At 40.7% G+C, this 11545-nt stretch overlaps 1 protein-coding gene across 8 annotated transcripts in view; it reads left to right on the top strand.

The window, feature by feature from the left end:
• LOC123507657 (cyclin-dependent kinase 17-like) overlaps nt 1–10869 on the top strand; it is a 91060-nt gene extending 80191 nt beyond the window's left edge. For all 8 annotated transcript variants that reach the window (XM_045260741.1, XM_045260745.1, XM_045260742.1 and 5 more), the window contains 9 exons: nt 3723–3853; nt 5011–5184; nt 6042–6192; nt 6704–6825; nt 7269–7379; nt 7714–7847; nt 7993–8242; nt 8376–8466; nt 8648–10869. In XM_045260741.1, the coding sequence (XP_045116676.1) occupies nt 3723–3853; nt 5011–5184; nt 6042–6192; nt 6704–6825; nt 7269–7379; nt 7714–7847; nt 7993–8242; nt 8376–8466; nt 8648–8754 (1271 nt within the window). In that variant the 3' untranslated portion in view covers nt 8755–10869. The remainder of the gene's footprint in view (nt 1–3722; nt 3854–5010; nt 5185–6041; nt 6193–6703; nt 6826–7268; nt 7380–7713; nt 7848–7992; nt 8243–8375; nt 8467–8647) is intronic.
• The last annotated feature ends 676 nt before the right edge of the window (nt 10870–11545 follow it).

Consider the following 11545-nt stretch of genomic DNA (forward strand, 5'->3'; position numbering starts at 1 on the left):
GTAAGCAGAATGAATATGAAAACGTATCTTGGTACTGAAGGGATTAATATGCATTTTTCGATAACCAGCCACAAAATCAAGAAAATACACCTTTTTTTCACATACAAGATGACAAAACAGGATGATAGAACCTTTTTCCATACAACTCCCACATCCTAACACTAAAGAATGAAGGAAGGAAGCCAAGTACATCAAGACACAGCATCCCACACTATCATTGCACCACAGCTTTCCCTAATAGATGCTGCAAAGTCAACACAGATTTTCCCCACCAGCTTCTTGACTTCTTAAGCGTGGTGTCACTGTAATGTATCCTGCCCCACCATTTCCTGTCTTACCATTCCCTCGTCTTGCCCTTCTAAAAATAAAACAAATAAATATGTATCCCCTATCCTCACTCTTCTGAATGTAGATAGTCTGGAAAATAAAGAAAAATAAATAAATACCCTTTATCCTTGTGCTTCTAAATGTAACTAGTCTGGAAAAATAAATAAAAAAAAGCCTTCAGCTTCTAATTACTGTTACCCACACCCACACATCAAACCTTAATTGTTCTTGTTCTATGACTGCAATACTGACAAATGTTAAAAATACAGGAAAATTTTATTTTAAATTTCAAAAATAAAAGAAGACAAATTAAATGCATACAATTAGATAAAAAGATAATGATAGATTGATAGATATTAATAGTTTATTAACCACATGGGTGTCACTAGTGTATCCTGCCCTGCCCTGCTTGCTCCATCTTGCCCTCCCTTGCCCTGTCTTGCCCTGCCTTCCTCCATCTTGCTCTGCCTTGCTCCATCTTGCCCTGCCTTGCTCCATCTTGCCCTGGTTTGTTCCATCTTGCCTTGCCTTGCTCCATCTTGCCCTGCCTTGTTCCATCTAGCCCTACTGTGCTCCATCTTGCCTTGGCTTGCTCAATTTTGCCCTGCCTTCCTCCATCTTGCCCTGCCTTGCTCCATCTTGCCCTGCCTCACTCCATCTTGCCCTGCCTTGCTCCATCTTGCTCTGCCTCAATCCATCTTGCCCTGGTTTGCTCCATCTTGCCCTGCCTTCCTCCATCTTGCCCTGCCTTGCCTTGCCTTGCCTTGCCTTGCCTTGCCTTGCCTTGCCTTGCTCCACGTGTTTATGCTTCCATCTGATTACCCCTGACACTGGAAAATTAGGCTTATGTTCTTTATCACTAGACTCTGAGGCACGTCTTGCTGGTCTAGGAGGAAATTAAAAGGAGAGGCAGTGTTAGCTTTGGTTGTATCTTGATGTACCTTTGCCACACCTCTGTTGCCTTACCTTACTTTGCCTCATTGTGCCTTGCTCTGCCTGACCTTATGCTCCGGTACCTGGCTATCTGTCCTGTTGCAACTCGCACACGCACACGCACACACACACACACACACACACACACACACACACACACACACACACACACACACACACACACACACACACCAAATAGTATTAATAGTCATAATAATATGTTGACTCTACCTTTACAGTAAAACTTAGATTAATATTACCTTTGATAAATATAACACTAGTCTATAAAAATTATTCAAATAAACATCAAACACACACACACACACACACACACACACACACACACACACACACACACACACACACACACACACACACACACACACACACACACACACACACACACACACACAGGAAATACCCCACCACACCCCACCCACTCTATCCTAACCTGTCTAGTCTGTGTGTATGTGTGTTTGGCAGCAAGGACTTTTGTCAACACTGTATAACCAACTTGCCTTACCTTTCTAATGTGGTCAGGAGTGGCTATAGTGTGTGTGTGCCTCAGGGGTGGTTTAAAGTGGCGTTATCGGCCAGGGTAAGGTCAGAGGTCACAAGGAGCCACCCAGAGCACCATCTCACCATCACCAATCAAGGCTAGGAGGGTCACAAGGGGAGAAGGTAGTGGGGGAGGTGTCTTTGTCTGGTAGTAAGGGGTAAGAGGGGCTGGGATATTGTGTGGTGGGGTGGGTGGGGTGGGGTAGGGTAGGGTAGGGTAGGGTAGGGTAGGGTAGGGTAGGGTATGGTATGGTATGGTATGATATGGTATGGTATGGTATGAGGAATGTGTGTGTGTGTGTGTGTGTGTGTGTGTGTGTAGGGAAGGGATGTGTTTCCTGTGTGTTTGTGTGTGTTTTACATGGATGTTTTTGTTGTTCTGTGGTGTCTTTGTTGATGTTTGAATGTTTTTGGAGATATTTCTTGCCTTGTTTGGGTGTTTTGAAATGTTTGGTTTTTTGGTTGTGTGAGATAAGAAAAGTTGTATGCATTGTGTGGATTCATTTACCTGCCCTGCCAAAGAACACCAGAACAAACAATTACCACAAAACAGGCACACAGGAATTGATGTTTGATAAAAGAAGAAGAAAAAGAAAAGAATTACATTTAAAAAAAAAGTGAGAAAGCTATTAACGTGTATAATAACAAGGCATGCAGTAAATAGAAGAAATATCACACACACACACACACACACACACACACACACACACACACACACACACACACACACACACACACACAAAACTATACATTTAATTCTTTATTTGAGTGATTAAAGGCAAATAAAAATAAAGTCATATCTTACAATAAAAAAAGCAACACATTAGGAGAAATGTCATCGTAACCTTTTATCTCTAATCCTTTGTTATGAGAATAGGAACAGTGAATGCCTACTGGTACTATTGCTTAAGAACCACAGCAGAAAAAAATACAGATTAGAAAGTATACGTCATTATTCAGTGAGAGAGAGGGAGAGCGAGAGAGCGTTGCGTCAGTAGAGTGAGTCGGTGAGGCGAGGCAGTGATGGACAGAGAACAAGAGACATTTAAAGAAGACCTATGATGGAGGAGTATCTTGCCATTGTTTGTGAATGACGGAGTGTCTTTCATTGGCAGCTTGTGGGGCTCTGGGTGTGTAGTGATGTCCTTGGTGAGGTGGTGGTAATGTGTTTGGGGAAGAGGATGTGGTCAGGTGGTGCTGTGGTGCAATGAGATGCTGTTATGAGGTGATCCTGCCTTTGTGTGCACAGGTGGCAGGCTAAAGGCAGCAGGAATGGGAGGGAAAGGCCCACTTAGACATGCCACTGACAGGAAGGAGTTGCTGTGGTTTGGTCAGTGTGTCTTGAGATTTCTCTTGTGAAATAGTTCAAGTTGTATCAATTCACAGGGGTTTTATCAGTCAGAGTCATGATTGTGTGTGTGTGTGTGTGTGTGTTTTGTGTCTTTCATTGATTATGGTTTACATGTATGTATATATATATATATATATATATATATATATATATATATATATATATATATATATATATATATATATATATATAACTTGATAACTGCATTCCAAGATGTGATACATTAGCAGGATTTGATGATGTGTGTGTGTATATTTTTCTGATAATGTTTAAGAATTAACATTTATTATTATAAGCTCCTTTACATTATTGATATGTAGGTATTATATTGTAATGCTCTTCACTGTTATGACAATATAAGCACATTCCAACATTGTAGCCTATTATGACAAGATATAAGATCAGTGTTACTACCTATTATGGCTGGCTATAATACATTATTACCATAACTAGTGTGGCTAGACATAAATCAGTGTTGCCAGCCATCATAGCTGTACATAGTGAGAACTGATGCCTGTAATACTGTTGGTAACCCTGTGCTTTGTTTTGGCAGGTGTGGTGCATGAGGTGCCAGCGATCGGCAGTGATGGGGAGAGTGAAGAGGCCTCCGGTGCCAGTGATGAGGTGACCTCCCCCGTGAATGTCAAACTCAGGCAGAACAAAAACAGACGCATCACTCAAGAGGCAAGTGTTTGTTTACCTCTTCAATACAGAGACGCATTTTTACCTTGGGATTTGTATACAATTAGACCATTTTATTGACATTAGGAAGGATTGATGGAGGTCAGATTATTAATGGCCACAGTCTTCACTAGTTTGATCTCAACATGAGTTTCTGAAGCTGTATAAAATCATCAAATAGTAAACAGAATGAATATGGAAATGCATCATAGTACTTAAGGGGTTAACATACAAGCAGATTTGAAAGCAGCACTAGAATTTTGGACATCTTAACTCAGCTGTTTGGTTGAGGTGCACATATCTTCTCTTCTTGTACTATTAGAGTTAATTGTATTGTACCAGTGCAGAAAAATGTAATTTATGACTGTTGGTGGTGTTTATGGAAGTTTTTGTGTTTCTGTATTGTGTAGGTTGAGGAAAAGTGTGGTGAGTGGAATGGTCTTGCTTAGGTGAGGTGTGAAGTGGAGTGATCTTATTTGCACTGAGTAGAATGACCTTACTTTGGTTAGGCACTGAGTTAAATGACCTTGTATAGTTATGTTTTGTGGAGAAAACCTTGACTGTGGCAGGTGTTGAATGGAGTGACCTTATATGGGTTTAGCTATGAGTGGAGTGACCTTGTACAGTTCAGCTTTGAGTGTGTTGACCTTACATGAGTCACGGGATGGTTGGTAGCTTCCTACTCGCTATTTTAATTACTCAACCAATTAAAACTTTTGCTGTGAAATTAGGTGTTATTATTTTTATATGATCTGATAATGAAATAGTCTGTTGTTTGAGCTGCGTAGGTAATTTGCATGATTTAAACATTCATTCATGCTTTCATTTGCTGTAGTTTTAAATAATGGTATTCATAATGATGTATTACTGCTATTACTACTACTATTACTACTTCTACTTTTACTTCTACTTCTACTTCTACTTCTACTGCTACTGCTACTGCTACTGCTACTACTACTACTACTACTACTACTACTACTACTACTACTACTACTACTACACAAAATTTTTTCTTGTTGTTTTGGTTTCATCTATAGCTTTATTTGTTTTCCTTAGAAAATTGGAATAAAAACGTCAACACTTCCACGCTGATGTAGGATGACCAACTTATAACTTATAGTAGTGCTGACTGTCTCCTCTCCTCTCCTCTCCCATCACAGGATATCAACAAGAGATTATCCTTGCCAGCCGACCTGAGGGTTCCTGATGCATTCCTACAGAAGCAGTCCATCAGCCCAGAGGTGCCTCTCAGCAGGGCCTCACGCAGACAATCACTCTCTGAAATTGGCTTTGGTCGGATGGAAACATATACTAAATTAGATAAGTTAGGCGAGGTACGTACTCCTAAGAATTAGAGAATGAGACAAGTTAGGTGTGGTATTTATATTTCTACAGTATTAACAACTAAGAGCAACAATTATATAGTGTTTTGTGTTCGATCAGATTTGGAATAGTCATTTTTGAAGAGTGAAATGACCTCACTTCTGTGATAGTCACATTATTTTAGGTGAAGTTTAAAGGTTTTTTTTTTTTTTTTTTTTTTTTTTTTTTTTTTTTGGCGGGGGGCAACACTAGAATGGCCTAGCTAGAACTGTACAGATTCCATGACTATTTCTTAAAGGGGAAATACTTGTATGTGTGGTTGTGTGTGTAATTCACTGTTTGATCTGCTGCAGTCTCTGACGAGACAGCCAGACGTTACCCTACGGAACGAGCTCAGAGTTCATTGTTTCCAATCATCGGATAGGCCTGAGACCAGGCACACACCACACACCGGGATAACAAGGTCACAACTCGATTTACATCCCGTACCTACTCACTGCTAGGTGAACAGGGGCTACACGTGAAAGGAGACACACCCAAATATCTCCACCTGGCCGGGGAATCGAACCCCGGTCATCTGGCTTGTGAATCCAGCGCTCTAACCACTGAGCTACCGGGCTGTGTGTGTGTGTGTGTGTGTGTGTGTGTGTGTGTGTGTGTGTGTGTGTGTGTGTGTGTGTGTGTGTGTGTGTGTGTCTGTATGTTGTGTATGAGACAAGACTCCAGCATCCATTTTAATAAACAATCCATTCTCTAAGGAGCTATTCCATGCAGAAAATGATAACACTTATTCATCAACTCAGCAATGATTGTTCATTGTAGTTTGATTTTGCTTCCTAATGAGACATTGAACCTCCTCGATCCACAGGGAACATATGCAACAGTGTACAAAGGGCGGTCACGGCTCACTGACAACCTGGTGGCCCTGAAAGAGATCCGACTGGAGCATGAAGAAGGGGCGCCCTGCACTGCCATCAGGGAGGTCTCGCTGCTCAAGGATCTAAAACATGCAAACATTGGTAAGTGTCTGCTGTGCTGTGCCAAATGTCAAAGGTGTAGTAACAGAAGGAGGCTACTGACCTCTCTCCAGCCTGACCCTCTTATCATTTGTTTTGAAAGTGACACACCTCAACACCTTGTGGTATTTTGAGGCAAGGCTAGATAGCATTGAGATGTGTGCACAGTTGGCCAAAGTTAGTCTTATCATATCTCTCTCTCTCTCTCTCTCTCTCTCTCTCTCTCTCTCTCTCTCTCTCTCTCTCTCTCTCTCTCTCTCTCTCTCTCTCTCTCTCTCTCTCTCTCTCTCTCTCTCTCTCTCTCTCTCTCTCTCTCTCTCTCTCTCTCTCTCTATGTCTTGTTTAGAGTGTCTTTATTTATATCCACTTTTCCACATGATCTTGTTCACAAATACAAGAGGTTCAACCATATATATGAACTCATATTCCAGTTATAAACATGAAAATCTATAAGATAATTCACATTACTTGATGCAAATGACTTTTATATTCATATCCATCTTCTTTGTTTCAGTCACCCTACACGACATTGTTCATACAGACAAGAGTTTGACGCTTGTGTTTGAATACCTGGACCGTGATCTCAAGCAGTACATGGATGAGTGTGGGGCACAACTCTCAATGAATAATGTCAAGGTTTGTAAATACTCAAACCTTGTTTTTTACATGAAGAATGTGCTTGACAACTTTTCTCTTTTGGTTTACTGCATAGCTTTGTAATATTTTAGGCTTTAGATGGGAGTGTTTTAAGTTTGTGTATGGGAGTAAAATAGTGGGTGTTGGTGTGCATGTGTTGTCATCTTGTATTGGTTCTCTCTCTCCTTTGTAGTGATATCAGCCCCACATATAAATAGATTAGTGTTTGTAGAGGAAGATGTAGGTAGGCATACAGTGATGGCAGCATTTCTTTTTTTTGGTTTGTTATATTTTGAAAAGTATAGGAATCAGATTGTCAAAAACTCTAAAATAAGAATTATTCTGAAGAGAAACATCTTTTCTTAAAAAGAGGGATGAAGATCAGTGATAATACTTAGAATTTAAAGGTAATTATTAATGTGGCTACCTTTGTGTGTGGGCAGATCTTCCTGTTCCAGCTGCTGCGAGGACTTGCCTACTGCCACCAGCGACGGGTCCTGCACAGAGACCTCAAACCTCAGAACCTCCTGATCAATGACCTCGGGGAACTCAAGGTTAGTACTCCAGCAGACAATGTGTGTGTGTGTGTGTGTGTGTGTGTGTGTGTGTGTGTGTGTGTGTGTGTGTGTGTGTGTGTGTGTGTGTGTGTGATTTGCCTAAAATTACTCCAGATTCTTATGGCACAACAAGGATGGACATCAGAGAAGAGATCATGTGTGACTGATAAAATACTGGTATAGATTTATAAAGCAGCCAGTCACATTAGGGAAAACTTAAAGTAGAATTATGATGATGTCTTATCCCTATGATGCAGTAATTTATCTACACCACTGACGGGTGTGAGTGTGGTATGGGTAACAAAGGATGTCACAGTGTCCTTTCCTGCAGCTTGCGGACTTTGGCTTGGCTCGGGCTAAGTCTGTCCCCACCAAGACGTACAGTAATGAGGTGGTGACGCTGTGGTACCGGCCCCCTGATGTACTCTTGGGTTCCACTGAGTACTCCACACAGATTGATATGTGGTGAGTCTTCTGTTCTTCTGTGGAAGAAATCTTTAATCTGAAGTATTCATTCTTCTACACATTGCTGTGAAATTGCATCTGTCATCTTGATAGTTTCTTGCAGCTTCCATTGTTTTCTGATGTTATGTTCTTTGGTGTGCCTCAGGGGTGTTGGATGCATCATGTACGAGATGATCAGTGGACGGCCGCTGTTCCCGGGAGCCACAGTGGAGGACGAGCTTCACCTAATATTCCGCACACTGGGTACCCCGACAGAGAGCACGTGGCCGGGCATTGCCACTAATGAGGAGTTCAACCAGTACAACTTCAACACCTACCAAGGGGAGTCACTGCTGGCCAGAGCCCCCAGGCTGGCTCATGACTCAGCTCTCGGCCTCCTCTCAAAGTTCCTCTTGGTTGGTGTTAACTTGTGTGGTTTTTAAGAGCGTGAAAATGGAATTGCTGTATTGATCATTGTTTATGTTTATAGTTTTGTTGTGTGATTATGTCTTAGTTTGGTCAGTTCTAAGCCGTGTCTTTTCCACATAGTATGAAGCAAAGAAGAGGATCTCTGCAGCCACAGCCATGAAGCATCCATTCTTTGAGTCTCTTGGCCACTCCATCCACACACTCAAAGACCGTGAGTAACATGCCACTGCAGCTGTAAACATTCCATGTGTTTTTCATATCAATCCATCAAACTCGAAGTAGAAATTGAGACTGGTATCTCTAGACTCATCATAGAGAGAGATGAGTGGAGGAAGCTGAAGATGAAGTCAGTGATGGGGTTCCATCTCACATCATCACTTGTTCTATTTCAGAGGAATCCATCTTCTCATGCCCGGGACTCGTGTTGACTCGCGACCATAACTACAAGGTGACTAACGGCAGCCAAGCCAAGAACCGCCGGCAGAGCATGCACTTCTGAAGCCGGCCTGGGAGGCGTCATCACCCTCAACCTCAAGTCTGAGAACCAGTTGCCCAGACACAACATTGACTGTTGACTCTACCCAGAAAAATCAGAATCACCTGTTCTAGCAGAGTTACTTCTGTAGAATGGAGAATGTGATTTTCTGAAGAAAAACACTTGGGATGTGATTTTTAGAAGGGAACAAAGGCCCATACCAAGTACCAAGCTATGTGCTGTGACTCCTCCACACTGAGTGTGGTGTGACCGCGCGTCAGACTAAGCTAGTTTGGTCCATGGTGGGTGGTGAGGTGGTTCATGGGAGGCAAGTCATCAGTGTTCACTACTGTATCAGTAGACTATCTCTACCAGTCTAGTGGGGTTTCTAGAACCTTTAGTTTGAACAATGTAGTCTTTCAAATATATTTAGAAGCCTAGCCTAAATCTTCAGATGTAGAAAATTTATCTCCCGGCCCTACTCTGCAAAATTCCCCGACTGGTTGACTCCCAAGGGCTTGAGGTAGTGATCTGCGGGTCAGATGTCTCGACTACCAACTTCCATTACGGTGATCACAAGCCCCAGACCTGCATCCCCTGCAGGATGCATTACAAGAATGCAAGTGGAATAACTCTGTGATGATTCGCTCAATGTTCTCTGAAAATGCAAACTAGAAAACAGCCTAGTATTTATGAGGAAAAATGGTGTATAAGTCAGAATAGACAAAAATAACATATCGTCAAGAAACTGAAGAACTCAACAGTGTGACGACATTTTGATCCTCATTAAAATTTGTCAGGAAATTTTGTGATAGGGTAAAAGTATCAAATTGTACCCCATTCCCTGTTTCATTTTAACCATGTGCAATGTCTAGTACTTCAGTTTCAACATGGAGTCTCCTCTGAGGTCCATGCAGGTGTCTCATTCTTTTCATTTTGTATTGTTGCCATATAGGCTTTCTTTCCTAATTAAATAATATGTTGAAGATTATGTGATATATAACTTAATAAAGTTTTGTGTTGTAAGACATGACATACATTTTGTTACATATCTCAGTCCCACATATTTGTTCTGGTTCAGTTTGTCCCCAACACTTGACTGTAGGTTTGTGGTACCTGAAAACTCATCATACCAGCAGGCAGGTCACAGCCACCACTCCTGCACTCCGGCAATAATTCCTGGGCCTCTGCCCAAAGCTGTGTAAAAGAACCATTTTAGTACATTTGTGCTCAATGATAGGTCTTTAGTAATGCTAGTCCCAAGGTTGAGCATAAAGAAAAATTAGAGGACTTAGTTTACAGTTGCGTCCCTGTCATGCCTGAATGTATCCACAACAAGCTTGATATTCTGAAGTCAAGAACTGGAGGAACATTTTGGAATAGGATCAAGGAGTTTGTTATAAGCATTCCAAATATATTATGTATTCCTATATAAAGAATAAGCATTTAATTTAACTGTTTGCCTGCTCCTTAGGGATGACAAGTGACCAATGTGTTTACATACCATGATTTTCCTTCTTTGTACAAATTCTATGAATTCCACAAACTTCACATCAAGAATGACCAAATTATTAGCAAAGTGACTAATTAATTATTCCCCAGCTGTGTGGTAGTGACTGATCAATTTTGTGAAAGTTGCCTGAACTCAAGGTTTGGTTTTAAAGAAATTATATATAATATATACTTATAGATAGAATTATCTTGGAAGATATTTCAGAATACTAGATCATATAACCTTATTTTATTATTCATATAGAATATCTAAATCAATTAATAAATATTTAGTGACTATGTAGTCACCTTTAAGACAATGAGGCCTGCTTTTATATTCGTCCAAATCCCAAAGTTATAATGAATGACCTGTTAAAGAGGACACTTACATGGCTCAGCTCTCACAGGTGTGTGTTTTAGGCAACTGTGGACTTCACTAAATGACTTGCAGTATGATCCTACCCAGACTTCCTCATAAAGAAAACACATCCTCATCAGTATGCCATGTATGTTTAGAAATGAGCTCATTCTATTTTTGAACAGGTGTCAACTACGACTATAATGTATATTTTCAACTATTTCTATCATAGGTTGAATCAGCATGACATTGTGTCAATATGTCCAAAGTGAATAAAGAAAACCTAAAGACTGTTTGATTTACTCCAATTCATTTGTATTGGTGTCTAGTCTTAACCTTTACTTATATAACCAAAGCAAGACAAGTACTTATGGCACTGTAGTAGAGGGTAGATGATATAACTGCACTTCATTTAGCCTTTGCTGAAAATAAAACTGAGTTAGAATTTTCCTCCTCATTGCATGTGGGATGCAGAGATCAGAGGTAAGGACTAACATATGATACATTACAAATACATGGATCACATATCATTATAGAACACAATCTGACACATCCTTAAGATTAATGTTGATTAATGAGCAAAGGTGAGGCTGTCTCTTTTATCAATGACACACTTGGAAGGACATGATCACTTAGCTGTCTCATTCAACTTATGTTTTTGTTCTACTTTGTGACCTTCGTGACCTCTATAACATACATTGCATGTGGTGAAGAGGATCCATAGTAAAATATATAAGAGTGGTCTTTAAAAGTTTTTTTGCCATATTTAGTAACTACAGATGACAAGAGAAACAAGAAAAGGAAAGAGGTTGGAAGCCAGTAATCAATTATACATGTCAACTAGAGCTACTTTTTGGAAAGGCTACAACTCCTATCCACATCGACATTGCTGAGGGAGAAATTTGAATATCCATAATTTTAAAAGGCGCGGGGCTAAGTGGCGAGACAGCTGGGAAGTCACGTGGT

Source organism: Portunus trituberculatus, chromosome 23 (genome assembly GCF_017591435.1).
Source record: "Portunus trituberculatus isolate SZX2019 chromosome 23, ASM1759143v1, whole genome shotgun sequence".
Lineage (NCBI taxonomy): Eukaryota > Metazoa > Arthropoda > Malacostraca > Decapoda > Portunidae > Portunus > Portunus trituberculatus.